The sequence below is a fragment of the Ranitomeya imitator genome, chromosome 1 (assembly GCF_032444005.1).
Source record: "Ranitomeya imitator isolate aRanImi1 chromosome 1, aRanImi1.pri, whole genome shotgun sequence".
Taxonomy (NCBI): domain Eukaryota; kingdom Metazoa; phylum Chordata; class Amphibia; order Anura; family Dendrobatidae; genus Ranitomeya; species Ranitomeya imitator.
In genome coordinates this window covers 888,958,646-888,977,264 of record NC_091282.1, presented here as the reverse complement: position 1 = coordinate 888,977,264, position 18,619 = coordinate 888,958,646, and the positions used below count along the sequence as shown (strand labels likewise).

The 18,619-nt window shown below is 41.5% G+C and overlaps 1 protein-coding gene across 2 annotated transcripts in view; it reads left to right on the top strand.

Annotated features, from left to right (window-relative positions):
* Positions 1 to 1,950: 1,950 nt before the first annotated feature.
* LOC138652940 (protein regulator of cytokinesis 1-like) overlaps positions 1,951 to 18,619 on the top strand; it is a 124,752-nt gene continuing 108,083 nt past the window's right edge. For both annotated transcript variants that reach the window (XM_069743166.1, XM_069743163.1), the window contains exon 1: positions 1,951 to 2,104. In XM_069743166.1, the coding sequence (XP_069599267.1) occupies positions 2,082 to 2,104 (23 nt within the window). In that variant the 5' untranslated portion in view covers positions 1,951 to 2,081. The remainder of the gene's footprint in view (positions 2,105 to 18,619) is intronic.

Sequence of the window (18,619 nt, the reverse complement as noted above, 5' to 3'; positions counted from 1 at the left end):
TTACTTTTTATTTGCTTCAATAGTCCCATAAGGACACATAAGGCTATGTGCACACGTAGGAAAAGAGGTGCAGAATTTTCTGCACAAAATCCGCATCTCCTGGCAGAATCCGCAGCCGCGGATTTGCGGCGGTTTTTATGCGGAATTGATGCGGATTTTGTGCGGTTTTTGCCACTGCGTATTTTTAACATGGAGGGGTGCAGAAACGCTGCAGATCCACACAAAAGAAGTGACATGCACTTCTTTGAAATCCACAGCAATTCCGCACTGATTTTTCCGCACCGTGTGCACAGCTTTTTTTTCCCCATTAACTAACATTGTACTGTACATCACAGTGCGGATCTGCAGCGCTTTTGCGCAGCAAAATCCACTGCCTAACCGCAGCAAATCCGCATCGTGTGCACATACCCTAAAGCTGCGATCATCCGATTGCCTGTGCTGGACATAGCAAGGCTTCAGCCCTGCTGTGTATAGCAAGAAATCATGATCTCCTATGGGGTAAGGTTTCTCCTTGTGGAGAGTAACATACCGCCTCTGGCTTGTCAAGGTAAGGAGGCTTATTCACCATGCAATACTCCTCTGGGAAATTTAATATGCAAATTGCCTCTTCAGAGAAAAAGAGGACTTAAACTCTATAGCGCCACCTGTTGGAAGTAGCGATCCTACAAGTCACAATCAACCGTTTAACGAGTCGTGCAATATGACAGGATAAAAGCCAAATTAGTATCATGAATTTCGTTAATGGGTTGATTGTGACTGGTAGGATCGCTACTTCCAATAGGTGGCGCTAGAGTTCTAGTCCTCTTTTTCTAATTTGCATATTGATCTCCTATGAATGCTGACCACGAGCCGGTGTTCACAGGAGCATCGTAATGACAGAAGCGGAACACAGCTGCCAAGGAGACGGGGAAAGTCATTTCTCCATCTCCTCCATTGTTGGCGTCCACGGGAATCGTACTGATTTTTTATCGGATCGCAATCGTCCGATTTGCAAGTGTGAGCGAGTCCGTAGAGGCACATGACAGTAATCAAATCATGTGCTGGGAAACGTGCGGGCTCAGCACCGACGCCTGCATGAAGGACAGCGGCGCGCCATTGCCGGACTTCTACATCTAAGGTCGGGAAGGGTTTTATAGTTCAAGAGACTTCAATTCTATTTTATAGTCGCCATAGGGAACTTCTGCTATATACTGTGATAAATCACAGGTGTAAAAAAGGCGGCACGGACAGCGACCATACATAGGCCCTCCGCTGCCATGGCAACTCGGTGATCACTGCAGACTTGGGGGCACACAGGGACCCCCCCCATCAGGAACACCACCGTGAGACCTTCCGGGGAGGAAGACGCTCTCTGGATTTAGGCCCTGATCACACCTGCGGTTTTCTGAGCTGAAGTTCCGCACACGGTATAGCTGCAGCAGAATTTACGGACTATGCGCTCCGCTACTGCCACTATTATAGTCAATGGGGTCATTGGTGTTACATCCACCACCACTATTCTCTCTTATCCTGTTGAGATTATATATATATATATATATATATATATATATATATATATATATATATATATATATATATAGCATAAAAAACAGGCATGTCAATGTGACCGTCGCCCAAACAAGCGCTGTACCGCACCGCTCGGCTCTCACTCTTGGAACTTGCCCGTCATACATTTCTACATATCTGTCGCATTGGGCCAGGGCCCTGTGACCACTCCCATGCCACATGTACACACACCAGACACGTCCCATACTGCATACACCATGTCTGTGCTACTGCTTCCTGCTACACCAGCCCGGAGCATGCGCACTGCGCAGAGCAAACAGGAAGTCTCTAGCGAGTCTGGCCGTCACGTGACTTCACCCCTCCTTTACGCAAATCGCCATCGTCACGTGACAGTTTTCTAGCGCGCTCTCAGCCGGAAGGCCCCGCCTCTTCCTATGCTCGTCCAATCAAAGCCTTAACAGAGACGTTGGAGCAAAGTTTGAAAACTACGGTTCCCCGGCGCCGCCTCAGGTGCCCCCTATCTCCGCTCAGAGCGCTGCTTCAGGACACGGACCGGGGGTCAACGGAGCCCTAGGATGTCACGTTTCGCGAGGAAAAGGTGAGAGTGGCGTTGTCGTGACGTGGGGACAAGAATGGAGAATAGTGTGTGAGGAATGCCGTGGTGTTTCCCCTCACCGCCCAGCATAGCGTGTCCTGACGGTGCGTCAGTAGGGGGCGCTATACAATGGCCGCACTGCCCTCACCCACCTGCCGGTTCCCATGGGTTATTTATTTGCCTTGACGCCTTTGGCTCCGGTCACGTGTCCAGGAGTTTGCCTTTTTAGAGCTGATAAAATGGAAATCGTGCAGGAACCATTTGTTTCAATGGGAGTGGAAGAGTCCTAAAATGTTTTCCATTTTGCCTCCTCTTCCTCAGTAGTTTTTAAGCTGGCTCAATACAACGTATGTCCACCAGCCCCAATAACCAGCCAGCAACTGCATCTGAACAGCATGGGAACCGTATCATAACTGGTCGTCCATGATGGGTGGGATCTTGGCACCGCACATGCCCAGCGCACTGAAAGGCGCCTCATCAAGGCTTTAAATGCAACTTGTCACCAAAATCACCCTTCATGCACAGGTTAATGGCGTTCTGTTCTGCTGTCAGTCAGTGTCCGTCACTGGGCATGGGTGCATACTAAAACCCTATGTGGCAAATTTACCTATGCCTATGGTAGATATTTTAGTCGTATTCATCTACACCTCTGCCTATTTTAGATTTTTTTTTACCGTTTCATTTTCTTAATTTAGTTTTCCTTTCCACTTCACTCCATTTGAAGCAGAGTAACCAATTTATTTACATATGTATTTGACATAAAGTTGCAATACATGAATGTAGGGGTCAAATTTTTTGGAAACGGAATAACGGTTTTGAGCTCCTTTTTTTATTGGAATATGTTCATATTAGTACAACAACGTTATCTTCCAAGTTTCATTAAGATCTTTTTAGGGATTCAGACGTTATGCGCCATATTCTGCCATACCTATGCCTAGTGTGTTATCATGGTTGGAAATGGAAAAACGGTTTTGAGCTTCGTTTTTTTTATTGGCATTAGTTCACATTAGTTCAACAACGTTATCTTCCAAGTTTCATTAGGATCTTTTTAGGGATTCAGTCTTTATGCGCCATATTTTGCCATACCTATATCTATGGTAGTTTTTTTTTCTAAAGTTGAATTTTTTGAATCTATTTTTCCACTTCACTCTATTTAAAAATAAATTAGCGGAGGTTAAACTTTAATTGCGTTTTCAACAAGGCAAACCCATACATTTCTATATAGTAACTTTACATTTGAAATAAACACTGAATCCCTAAGAAGATCTTGATGAAACTTTGAAAATAATATTGTCATTAATATGAACTTTTTCCAGCAAGAAAAACAGAGCTTTAGGCCGGCGTCACACTCAGCTTAAGATAATACGGTCCGTATATTACGGCCGTAATACGCTGAAAAGTTCCCAAAATAGTAGTCCGTAGCTCCTCCGTAGGCAGGGTGTGTCAGCGTGTTTTGCGCATGGCATCCTCCGTATGTAATCCGTATGGCATCCATACTGCGTGGTTTTCTCGCAGGCTTGCAAAACCAACATACAAGGATATACAAGGGATCCATGTGTTAAAAAAACAAAAAAAAAAAAACATATATACTGTTATTTATATATATATATATATATATATATATATATATATATATATATATATATCGGTAGACACATATACAGTGGGGCAAAAAAGTATTTAGTCAGTCAGCAATAGTGCAAGTTCCACCACTTAAAAAGATGAGAGGCGTCTGTAATTTACATCATAGGTAGACCTCAACTATGGGAGACAAACTGAGAAAAAAAAATCCAGAAAATCACTGTCTGTTTTTTTTAGAATTTTTTTTGCATATTGTGGAAAATAAGTATTTGGTCAGAAACAAACAATCAAGATTTCTGGCTCTCACAGACCTGTAACTTCTTCTTTAAGAGTCTCCTCTTTCCTCCACTCATTACATGTAGTAATAGCACCTGTTTAAACTTATCAGTATAAAAAGACACCTGTGCACACCCTCAAACAGTCTGACTCCAAACTCCACTATGGTGAAGACCAAAGAGCTGTCAAAGGACACCAGAAACAAAATTGTAGCCCTGCACCAGGCTGGGAAGACTGAATCTGCAATAGCCAACCAGCTTGGAGTGAAGAAATCAACAGTGGGAGCAATAATTAGAAAATGGAAGACATACAAGACCACTGATAATCTCCCTTGATCTGAGGCTCCACGCAAAATCCCACCCCATGGGGTCAGAATGATCACAAGAACGGTGAGCAAAAATCCCAGAACCACGCGGGGGGACCTAGTGAATGAACTGCAGAGAGCTGGGACCAATGTAACAAGGTCTACCATAAGTAACACACTACGCCACCATGGACTCAGATCCTGCAGTGCCAGACGTGTCCCACTGCTTAAGCCAGTACATGTCCGGGCCCGTCTGAAGTTTGCTAGAGAGCATTTGGATGATCCAGAGGAGTTTTGGGAGAATGTCCTATGGTCTGATGAAACCAAACTGGAACTGTTTGGTGGAAACACAACTTGTCGTGTTTGGAGGAAAAAGAATACGGAGTTGCATCCATCAAACACCATACCTACTGTAAAGCATGGTGGTGGAAACATCATGCTTTGGGGCTGTTTCTCTGCAAAGGGGCCAGGACGACTGATCCGGGTACATGAAAGAATGAATGGGGCCATGTATCGTGAGATTTTGAGTGCAAACCTCCTTCCATCAGCAAGGGCATTGAAGATGAAACGTGGCTGGGTCTTTCAACATGACAATGATCCAAAGCACACCGCCAGGGCAACGAAGGAGTGGCTTCGTAAGAAGCATTTCAAGGTCCTGGAGTGGCCTAGCCAGTCTCCAGATCTCAACCCTATAGAAAACCTTTGGAGGGAGTTGAAAGTCCGTGTTGCCAAGCGAAAAGCCAAAAACATCACTGCTCTAGAGGAGATCTGCATGGAGGAATGGGCCAACATACCAACAACAGTGTGTGGCAACCTTGTGAAGACTTACAGAAAACGTTTGACCTCTGTCATTGCCAACAAAGGATATATTACAAAGTATTGAGATGAAATTTTGTTTCTGACCAAATACTTATTTTCCACCATAATATGCAAATAAAATGTTAAAAAAACAGACAATGTGATTTTCTGGATTTTTTTTTTCTCAGTTTGTCTCCCATAGTTGAGGTCTACCTATGATGTAAATTACAGACGCCTCTCATCTTTTTAAGTGGTGGAACTTGCACTATTGCTGACTGACTAAATACTTTTTTGCCCCACTGTGTGTGTGTGTGTGTGTGTGTGTGTATATATATATATATATATATATATATATATATATATATTTTATTAATATTTCATACAGCGCGAGATAGCTTTAAAGCCGGTAATTCAATTGCCGGCTTTTGCTATCTCCTTCCCAAACTCGACATGAAATGAGACATGCAGTAAACTATCTCATATCCCCGTTTTTTTGCATATTCCACACTACTGTTAGTAGTGTGTATATGCAAAATTTGGGCGTTCTAGCTATTAAAGGGTTAAATGGCGGAAAAAATTGGCATGGGCTCCCGCACAATTTTCTCCGCCAGAGTAGTAAAGCCAGTGACTGAGGGCAGATATTAATAGCCTGGAGAGGGTCCATGGTTATTGGCCCCCCCTGGCTAAAACCATCTGCCCCCAGCCACCCCAGAAAAGGCACATCTGGAAGATGCGCCTATTCTGGCACTTGGCCACTCTCTTCCCATTCCCATGTAGCGGTGGGATATGGGGTAATGAAGGGTTAATGTCACCTTGCTATTGTAAGGTGACATTAAGCCAAATTAATAATGGAGAGGCGTCAATTATGACACCTATCCATTATTAATCCAATACTAGTAAAGGGTTAAAAAAAAAACCCGCATTATTAAAAAGTATTTTAATGAAATAAAAACAAAGGTTGTTGTAATATTTTATTCTACACTCAATCCATCTGAAGACCCTCGCTCTGTAACAAAGAAAAAAAATAAACCAACAATATACATACCTTCCGAAGATCTGTAACGTCCCACGATGTAAATCCATCTGAAGGGGTTAAAATATTTTACAGCCAGGAGCTCTGCTAATGCAGCGGTGCTCTTGGCTGCAAAACCCCGGGGAATGAAGGTAAAGTAGGTCAATGACCTACAGTGCCTACAAGTAGTATTCAACCCCCTGCAGATTTAGCAGGTTTAATAAGATGCAAATAAGTTAGAGCCTTCAAACTTCAAACAAGAGCAGGATTTATTAACAGATGCATAAATCTTACAAACCAAAAAGTTTTGTTGCTCAGTTAAATTTTTATAAATTTTAAACATAAAAGTGTGGGTCAATTATTATTCAACCCCTAGGTTTAATATTTTGTGGAATAACCTTTGTTTGCAATTACAGCTAATAATCGTCTTTTATAAGACCTGATCAGGCCGGCACAGGTCTCTGGAGTTATCTTGGCCCACTCCTCCATGCAGATCTTCTCCAAGTTATCTAGGTTCTTTGGGTGTCTCATGTGGACTTTAATCTTGAGCTCCTGCCACAAGTTTTCAATTGGGTTAAGGTCAGGAGACTGACTAGGCCACTGCAACACCTTGATTTTTTGCCTCTTGAACCAGGCCTTGGTTTTCTTGGCTGTGTGCTTTGGGTCGTTGTCTTGTTGGAAGATGAAATGACGACCCATCTTAAGATCCTTGATGGAGGAGTGGAGGTTCTTGGCCAAAATCTCCAGGTAGGCTGTGCTATCCATCTTCCCATGGATGCAGACCAGATGGCCAGGCCCCTTGGCTGAGAAACAGCCCCACAGCATGATGCTGCCACCACCATGTTTGACTGTAGGGATGGTATTCTTGGGGTCGTATGCAGTGCCATCCAGTCTCCAAACATCACGTGTGGTTGGCACCAAAGATCTCGATCTTGGTCTCATCAGACCAGAGAACCTTGAACCAGTCAGTCTCAGAGTCCTCCAAGTGATCATGAGCAAACTGTAGACGAGCCTTGACATGACGCTTTGAAAGTAAAGGTACCTTACGGGCTCGTCTGGAACGGAGACCATTGCGGTGGAGTACGTTACTTATGGTATTGACTGAAACCAATGTCCCCACTGCCATGAGATCTTCCCGGAGCTTCTTCCTTGTTGTCCTTGGGTTAGCCTTGACTCTTCGGACAAGCCTGGCCTCGGCACGGGAGGAAACTTTCAAAGGCTGTCCAGGCCGTGGAAGGCCCTTGCCAGCCTTGTGACCCTCCACGATCTTGTCTCTGATGGCCTTGGAATGATCCTTTGTCTTTCCCATGTTGACCATGTATGAGTGCTGTTCACAAGTTTGGGGAGGGTCTTAAATAGGCAGAAAAGGCTGGAAAAAGAGATAATTAATCCAAACATGTGAAGCTCATTGTTCTTTGTGCCTGAACTACTTCTTAATACTTTAGGGGAACCAAACAGAATTCTGGTGGGTTGAGGGGTTGAATAATAAATGACCCTCTGAAAAGACTTTTCACAATTTAAAAAAAAAAATAAACAAAGAAATAACATTCTTTTTTGCTGCAGTGCATTTCACACTTCCAGGCTGATCTACAGTCCAAATGTCACAATGCCAAGTTAATTCCAAATGTGTAAACCTGCTAAATCTGCAGGGGGTTGAATACTACTTGTAGGCACTGTATATTTACCTTCATTTGCGGTGAGGTGCCCTCTGCTGGTTGTTCCTCGAGCGTGGGAACTTTCCTAGAAAGCTCCCAGGCTCGAGTTCATATGAGGACAACCAGCAGAGGGCGCCCTCATATGAACTCGAGCCTGGGAGCTTTCTAGGAAAGTTCCCACTCTCAAGGAACAACCAGCAGAGGGCGCCTCACCGCAAATGAAGGTAAATATAGGTCATTGACCTACTCTACCTTCATTCCCCGGGGTTTTGCAGCCAAGAGCACCGCTGCATTAGCAGAGCTCCTGGCTGTAAAATATTTTAACCCCTCAGATGGATTTACATCGTGGGACGTTACAGATCTTCGGAAGGTATGTATATTGTTGGTTTATTATTTTTTATTTGTTAAACAGCGAGGGTCTTCAGAAGGATTGAGCGTAGAATAAAATATTACAACAACCTTTGTTTTTATTTCATTAAAATACTTTTTAATAATGTGTTTGTGTTTTTTTAACCCTTTACTAGTATTGGATTAATAATGGATAGGTGTCATAATTGACGCCTCTCCATTATTAATTTGTCTTAATGTCACCTTACAATAGCAAGGTGGCATTAACCCTTCATTACCCCATATCCCACCGCTACACAGGAATAGGAAGAGAGTGGCCAAGTGCCAGAATAGGCGCATCTTCCAGATGTGCCTTTTCTGGGGTGGCTGGGGGCAGATGTTTTTAGCAAGGGGGGGGCCAATAACCATGGACCCTCTCCAGGCTATTAATATCTGCCCTCAGTCACTGGCTACTCTGCCGGAGAAAATTGCGAGGGAGCCCACGCCAATTTTTTCCGCCATGTAACCCTTTAATAGCTAGAAAGCCCAAATTTTGCATAGACACACTACTAACATTAGTAGTGTGGAATATGCAAAAAAAGGGGGATATGAGATGGTTTACTGTATGTAAACCATGTCTCATATCATGTCGGGTTTAGGAAGGAGATGGCTTTAAAGCCGGTAATTCAATTGCCGGCTTTTGCTATCTCGCGCTGTATGAAATAATAATATATATACATATGTGTCTCACTGACAGAATAGGTGTGTGTGTGTGTATATATATAGATAGATAGATAGATAGATAGATATATATAGATATCTCCATATATATCTATCTCCATATATATCTATCTCCATATATATCTATCTCCATATATATCTATCTCCATATATATCTATCTCCATATATATCTATCTCCATATATATCTATCTCCATATATATCTATCTCCATATATATCTATCTCCATATATATCTATCTCCATATATATCTATCTCCATATATATCTATCTCCATATATATCTATCTCCATATATATCTATCTCCATATATATCTATCTCCATATATATCTATCTCCATATATATCTATCTCCATATATATCTATCTCCATATATATCTATCTCCATATATATCTATCTCCATATATATCTATCTCCATATATATCTATCTCCATATATATCTATCTCCATATATATCTATCTCCATATATATCTATCTCCATATATATCTATCTCCATATATATCTATCTCCATATATATCTATCTCCATATATATCTATCTCCATATATATCTATCTCCATATATATCTATCTCCATATATATCTATCTCCATATATATCTATCTCCATATATATCTATCTCCATATATATCTATCTCCATATATATCTATCTCCATATATATCTATCTCCATATATATCTATCTCCATATATATCTATCTCCATATATATCTATCTCCATATATATCTATCTCCATATATATCTATCTCCATATATATCTATCTCCATATATATCTATCTCCATATATATCTATCTCCATATATATCTATCTCCATATATATCTATCTCCATATATATCTATCTCCATATATATCTATCTCCATATATATCTATCTCCATATATATCTATCTCCATATATATCTATCTCCATATATATCTATCTCCATATATATCTATCTCCATATATATCTATCTCCATATATATCTATCTCCATATATATCTATCTCCATATATATCTATCTCCATATATATCTATCTCCATATATATCTATCTCCATATATATCTATCTCCATATATATCTATCTCCATATATATCTATCTCCATATATATCTCTATCTCCATATATATCTATATATATCTCTATCTCCATATATATCTATATATATCTCTATCTCCATATATCTCTATCTCCATATATATCTATATATATCTCTATCTCCATATATCTCTATCTCCATATATATCTATATATATCTCTATCTCCATATATATCTATATATATCTCTATCTCCATATATATCTATATATATCTCTATCTCCATATATATCTATATATATCTCTATCTCCATATATATCTATATATATCTCTATCTCCATATATATCTATATATATCTCTATCTCCATATATATCTATATATATCTCTATCTCCATATATATCTATATATATCTCTATCTCCATATATATCTATATATATCTCTATCTCCATATATATCTATATATATCTCTATCTCCATATATATCTATATATATCTCTATCTCCATATATATCTATATATATCTCTATCTCCATATATATCTATATATATCTCTATCTCCATATATATCTATATATATCTCTATCTCCATATATATCTATATCTCCATATATATCCATATATATCTATATCTCCATATATATCCATATATATCTATATCTCCATATATATCCATATATATCTATATCTCCATATATATCCATATATATCTATATCTCCATATATATCTATATATATCTATATCTCCATATATATCTATATATATCTATATCTCCATATATATCTATATATATCTATATCTCCATATATATATATCCATATATATCTATATCTCCATATATATATATCCATATATATCTATATCTCCATATATATATATCCATATATATCTATATCTCCATATATATATATCCATATATATCTATATCTCCATATATATATATCCATATATATCTATATCTCCATATATATATATCCATATATATCTATATCTCCATATATATATATCCATATATATCTATATCTCCATATATATATATCCATATATATCTATATCTCCATATATATATATCCATATATATCTATATCTCCATATATATATATCCATATATATCTATATCTCCATATATATATATATCCATATATATCTATATCTCCATATATATATATATCCATATATATCTATATCTCCATATATATATATATCCATATATATCTATCTCCATATATATCTATCTCCATATATATCTATCTCCATATATATCTATCTCCATATATATCTATCTCCATATATATCTATCTCCATATATATCTATCTCCATATATATCTCTATCTCCATATATATCTATATATATCTCTATCTCCATATATCTCTATATATATCTCTATCTCCATATATCTCTATCTCCATATATATCTATATATATCTCTATCTCCATATATATCTATATATATCTCTATCTCCATATATATCTATATATATCTCTATCTCCATATATATCTATATATATCTCTATCTCCATATATATCTATATATATCTCTATCTCCATATATATCTATATATATCTCTATCTCCATATATATCTATATATATCTCTATCTCCATATATATCTATATATATCTCTATCTCCATATATATCTATATATATCTCTATCTCCATATATATCTATATATATCTCTATCTCCATATATATCTATATATATCTCTATCTCCATATATATCTATATATATCTCTATCTCCATATATATCTATATATATCTCTATCTCCATATATATCTATATATATCTCTATCTCCATATATATCTATATATATCTCTATCTCCATATATATCTATATATATCTCTATCTCCATATATATCTATATCTCCATATATATCCATATATATCTATATCTCCATATATATCCATATATATCTATATCTCCATATATATCCATATATATCTATATCTCCATATATATCCATATATATCTATATCTCCATATATATCTATATATATCTATATCTCCATATATATCTATATATATCTATATCTCCATATATATCTATATATATCTATATCTCCATATATATATATCCATATATATCTATATCTCCATATATATATATCCATATATATCTATATCTCCATATATATATATCCATATATATCTATATCTCCATATATATATATCCATATATATCTATATCTCCATATATATATATCCATATATATCTATATCTCCATATATATATATCCATATATATCTATATCTCCATATATATATATCCATATATATCTATATCTCCATATATATATATCCATATATATCTATATCTCCATATATATATATCCATATATATCTATATCTCCATATATATATATCCATATATATCTATATCTCCATATATATATATATCCATATATATCTATATCTCCATATATATATATATCCATATATATCTATATCTCCATATATATATATATCCATATATATCTATATCTCCATATATATATATCCATTCATATCTATATCTCCATATATATATATCCATTCATATCTATATCTCCATATATATATATCCATTCTATGTGTACACATTTATTCTACCTATTCTACTGTAAGCTGTCAGTGTGATTTTACTGTACACCGCACTGAATTACCGGCTTTTCTCTCTAACACCGCTGTGTATTTCTCGCCAGTCACACTGATGGTCCATGTGTAATCCATATTTCTCTGATCGCCCATGACGGCACCACGGAGAGAGGGGATCCGCCCACCAAGGACAGGAAACCTACGGATAAAAAGGCGGTACCACTCTCCTGCATCAGTTGGTTTCCTGTCCTTGATGGGAGACCTACGGACTTACCAGTTCGTCGTTGGATCCGGGGCCAACCAGTCCGATTCAGGCAGCTGGGGTCCCTCTGCCTCGGCTAGGGTGGTGACCCGAAGCGCCACCGCTGGGAGCCAGTGGGCCGACAGGGTGTGCGGGGGAGGTGACAAGGAGTTCGCGGTCACCTCCCCAGGTAAGATGCAGCAGCGGCAACATCCAGGGGGGTCCCTCTGTGGTTGCGGGAGGTGCAGCACGACCCTCCCTAAATCAAGCGTCAGTCTGCACACTGCATCGCCATCAGGCGTGCAGGTATTGTGCTACTGGGGCTGCATAGGACCGGGGGTGCCGGTCAGCAGCGCATATCTGCTTCCGGGCGCTGCTTTGCGCAGGCCCGGTATCCAGCTGGGTCTCGCGAGGTCTGCAGAGCGCCGGTATGCGCAGGCGCCGGCGGTGCTTCCGGCCGGGCGCTTGGTGCGCTCTGCGCAGGCGCCGGCGTGGCTCCAGCCGGGCGCTTGGTGTACACTGCGTGGGCGCCGGCGGGGCTTCTGGCCGGGGCGCGCTCTGCGCAGGCGCCGGCGTGGCTCCAGCCGGGCGCTTGGTGTGCATTGCGCAGGCGCCGGGGGTGCTTCTGAAGCCGCCGGTATGTTTCGGGTAAGGAGTCCAGTACGGCGTCGGGGAGAAAGCCAGAGGCAGAGAACCCCCAATCGGTATTTATGGGTCCTGGAGGTGGTAAGTGGATCTTCGTGAATGTCAGAGACAGTAAGATTGTTATTTGTCTCTTTTTAGGGGAGGAAAAGCGTAGCTAAAACTAAACACAAAAGTTGCGCCATCTGTAGAGAGGACCTTCCACCTACATGTGATAAAAGACTATGCAATACTTGCATTCAACAAACTGTGTCTGAAAACCTTCCAGGGTTTGCTTCAGATCTTAAGAGCCTAATTAAAGAACAAGTAGAGGACACTTTTAGGTCACTAAAAAGTGGAAAAAAAAGGAGAAAGACCAGGCATAGGTCTCCATCTCCAGCCTCAAAATCCGAAAGTGGTAGTGAGAGTTCAGCGTCCTCCGTCTCCTCCGACTCATCCTCATCATCTACTTCTTCCTCGGGGGGACATAACTGTTTCCCACTAGAGGATACTGATGGCCTCATAAAGGCAGTAAGAAGCACCATGGGGTTGGTAGACTCCCATCCTAAAAAAACAGTACAAGACATTATGTTTGGAGGCCTAGAACAGAAAAAGAGGAGAGCTTTTCCGCTTAACGAAGCAATTGCAGCCCTAATTAAGAAGGAATGGAAAAAGCCCATGAGGAAGACTCTCTTAACTCCAAAAAGGAAATATCCCTTCGAGGAAGAATCGTGCTCCTTTTGGGAGAAGGCCCCGAAATTAGACGTGGCAATTGCTAAAGCCTCAAAGAAATTCGCCCTCCCGTTTGAGGACATGGGGGTTCTGAAGGACCCAATGGACAAAAAGGCAGATGCATTTCTCAAGGGCTCTTGGGAGGCAGCGGGAGGAGGCCTGAAGCCGGCAGTTGCAGCTGCATGCACTTCGCGCTCCCTGATGATCTGGCTGAACCAGCTAGAGGGTCAGTTAAAGGGGAAAACTTCCCGAGACTCAATTCTGGATACATTACCCGTAATGAGGGGGGCTGCGGCCTTCCTAGCCGATGCCTCGGCCGACTCCATCAGGCTATCCGCCAGAGCAGCAGTGTTTGCTAATGCGGCCAGGCGCGCCCTCTGGCTTAAGAATTGGCCAGGCGACCTACAAACGAAAACGAAACTCTGTACCATCCCCTGTGAAGGGGAGTTTCTGTTTGGGTCGACTCTAGACGACATCTTAGAGAAAGCCGGGGACAAGAAAAAGTCCTTCCCCTCTCTGGGTCTCCCCTCTTATCGGAAGCCCTTTCGGAACAAGAGGTTTTTCCGTAAGAACCCAGGGAAAGGCCAGGGGAAGTGGGACGATAAGAAAAATAAAAATAAAGGATTTATCTTCAATAAAAACCTCAATGACAGCAAGAAACCTCCACAATGAAGGTTCACCCCAGGTGGGAGGGAGATTATCTCTCTTTCTCCCAGCCTGGAAAAAGATCACCTCCAGTCATTGGATCCTAAACATCATAGAATCAGGACTGAGGTTAACATTCAAGAGGTACCCTCGTCCCTCCTTCAAGGTAACATCTACCAGATCCTCAGCAGAAGAACAGTTAACTCTAGAAAACGAGATTGTGGGGTTAGTAAAAAAAGGAGTACTCCTAGAAGTTCCCCCTCAAGAAAGAGGGCAAGGGTACTATTCCCCTCTATTCCTGAGAAAAAAACCAGATGGTTCCTTCAGGACCATTATCAATCTGAAGAATCTAAACAATTACTTAGAGGTTCAAGCATTCAAAATGGAAACGATAAAGTCATCAATCAAAATGCTGTTTCCTCAGTGTTTCATGGTGGTCCTGGACTTGAAGGACGCATATTATCACGTCCCAATACACAAGGATCACCAGAGATTCCTCAGAATGGCAATCCACATCAAGGGAGTCCTAAGACACTTCCAGTTTACAGCTCTTCCATTCGGCCTAGCAATAGCCCCGAGGGTTTTTACAAAGCTGGTCGCGGAGGTAATGGCTCACCTCAGGGAAGAAAACACCCTGATCGTACCATATCTGGACGATTTCCTGGTGATAGGCTCCTCCCAGCAACATTGCAAGAATCAGCTAGATTTAGTGATTCAATCTCTAAAAAACCTGGGCTGGCTAATAAACCTAGAGAAATCCAAACTGGTGCCTTCTCAGGTTCAGGAGTACCTAGGTCTCACTCTAGACTCCAGAAAAATGGAATGCCGGCTCCCAGAGGGCAAATTACAAAAGATAAAAAGCTTAGCATCAAGAGTACAATCTCTCCCCTCTATAACTCTCCGTCAGGGCATGTCACTGTTAGGCTCTATGACCTCTTGCATCCCGGCAGTCCAGTGGGCCCAACTACATTCCAGGGATCTCCAATGGCAGCTACTGTCCGAGCAAATCCGCCTAGGAGAGCATTTAGACGGGCGGTTAACATTATCTCCTCGCACCAATCTCTCTCTAACTTGGTGGACATTGCAGGAAAATCTTTCCCAGGGAGTTCCATGGGTAATCCCGATATCAAAGGTCCTAACAACGGACGCAAGCCCCTCAGGGTGGGGGGCTCATCTGGGCGACCTTGTAGCTCAGGGCATTTGGTCCCCGCCCCTTGCAAACAATTCCTCCAATATGAAGGAACTCCTGGCAGTAAAATTTGCCCTTCAGGAATTCCTGGGGGTCCTTCAATCTCACCATGTGAGGGTGATGTCGGACAATCAGGTGGTAGTATCGTATATAAACCATCAGGGGGGTACCCGTTCCAAAAGTCTAATGGAAGTGGCCAACTCGATCCTTCAGATAGCCGAAAACAACCTTCTATCCCTGACAAGTCTACACATAAAAGGGATAGACAATTACAAGGCAGACTTCCTCAGTCGTTCCAGCCTAAAACAGGGAGAATGGGAACTAAATCCAGGCATATTTACCCAGATCACTCAGAAATGGGGGGTTCCCAAAATAGATCTCTTCGCGAGCCATTTAAACAAAAAAGTAGCCGCCTTTTGCTCTCTATCTCCCATGGGGAACCCAGTAGCCCTGGATGCTTTCCTGATTTCTTGGGGTCACCATCTGGTCTATGCCTTTCCTCCTCTCATTTTGATTCCAGCAGTGCTGAGGAAGATTCGGGAGGACGGGGCGTTGGTCATATTAATTGCCCCGTTCTGGCCGAAGAGACCTTGGTTCTCATGGATGAGAAAGATGTCGATATCCGACCCTTGGGTATTGCCAGACCTACAGGATCTGTTGTCACAGGGCCCAATCTATCATCCGCGGGTCAAGAACTTACACTTGACAGCCTGGCTCTTGAGAGGAAAATATTAGAAAGCAGAGGGTTCTCTTCAGGGTTAATTTCAACTCTGTTGAAAAGTAGGAAGCCGGTTACAACAAAACAGTACGGCAAAATATGGAAAAAGTTCCTGTCCGTTTCAGGCGCTAAAATAGGGAAAGAAATTCCTATTAATGCCATTTTAGAGTTCTTGCAAAACGGGTTGGAAATGGGGTTAGCCACCAGTACCCTAAAAGTCCATGTGGCAGCATTAGGTGCTCTATTTAATTTTGACTTGGCTTCAAATAGGTGGGTCTCTAGATTCATTAGGGCGGCAGGAAGATCTAGGCCTCTGCCAGTAAAAGTGGTTCCTCAGTGGGACTTAAATTTGGTCCTTAAAGCCCTGACTAGTCCTCCATTTGAACCATTACATGAATCTACAATAAAAACGCTATCCCTCAAGACAGCTCTTTTAGTCGCCCTTACTTCTGCCCGTAGGGTCAGCGACTTGCAGGCCCTTTCAGCCAGGCCTCCTCACACACAATTTCTAGAGGATAGGGTCGTTCTAAAAACAGACCCAGCATATCTCCCGAAAGTGGCTTCAAAATTTCACAGGTCTCAAGAGATATCTCTTCCCTCCTTCTGTCCCAATCCTAAAAATAAGGAGGAACAAAATCTACATACACTAGATGTAAGGAGATGTCTCTTACATTACCTAGAAGTCACTAGAGAGAGTAGGGAGGATTCCTCTCTGTTTGTGTGTTTCCAGGGTCCCCGGAAGGGGAAAAAAGCATCTAAAGCCACCATAGCAAGATGGATCACGGACGCCATCAGCCTAGCATACTCAGCAAGTGGGATGCCCGTTCCCGGGGAGGTTAAAGCTCACTCAACAAGGGCAGTAGCAACTTCCTGGGCGGAGAAGGCCGGAGCTTCCATAGACCAGATATGTAGAGCTGCTACCTGGTCCTCACCATCCACATTCTATAGGCACTATAGATTGGACCTAATCTCCTCTTCAGACCTTACTTTTGGTAAAAGGGTTCTGGAGGCAGTGGTCCCTCCCTGAATGTACTATCTATGTAATTCTCTCCGTGGTGCCGTCATGGGCGATCAGAGAAAAATATAGTTCTTACCGATAACGGTATTTCTCTGAGCCCATGACGGCACCCGTACATTCCCTCCCTTCACTTATGGGTGCACACATGGAATAGTGCCATAGTCTATTATAATTTAAAGTCACGCGGTATCTTGTTATGCTAAACAGTTAAAATTTTTACAAATGTCTTAGTAGTCTCCCATCATTATCTATGTAAACAACTGATGCAGGAGAGTGGTACCGCCTTTTTATCCGTAGGTTTCCTGTCCTTGGTGGGCGGATCCCCTCTCTCCGTGGTGCCGTCATGGGCTCAGAGAAATACCGTTATCGGTAAGAACTATATTTTTTTCGGGCTTCCATAGACTTTCATTGGCGTTTTTTTGCGCAATACTGTGACAAACGCAGCATGCTGCAATTTTCTACGGCCGTAGAAAGCCGTATAAGGCTACGTTCACATTAGCGTTGCGCGCCGGTGCGTCGGCGACGCAACGCCCGACGCACCAAAAACGCATGCAAAAACGCTGCGTTTTGCGACGCGTGCGTCGTTTTTTTACGAAAATCGGACGCACGAAAAATGCAACTTGTTGCATTTTCTAGCGTCGAAAACGACGCACGTGTCGGAAAACGCAACAAAAAAACGCACACGTCCCCCATGTTAAACATAGGGGCGCGTCGCCGCTGCGTCGCCGACGCAACAGCGACGCACATTAGCGGAACGCTAATGTGAACGTAGCCTAAGACTGCTTTCACACATCAGGTTGTTTGCTGGATGCCGGATGCGGCGTCGCGCCGCATCACCGGATCCGTTTTTTTAAAAGAAACCGGAAGCAACCGGATGAGCCAGATCCGTTTTTTTAGCCGGATCAGGTGTCCGGATCCGGTGAAAAAACGGATCCGGTTGCCTCCGGTTTTTTACGGATCCGGCTTTAAAAAACGCCCCCTGAAAGGCTAAAAAGGTGATTGGCCGGCTGAAAACTATATATACAATGTTCTTAACATCTGTGACGGGTT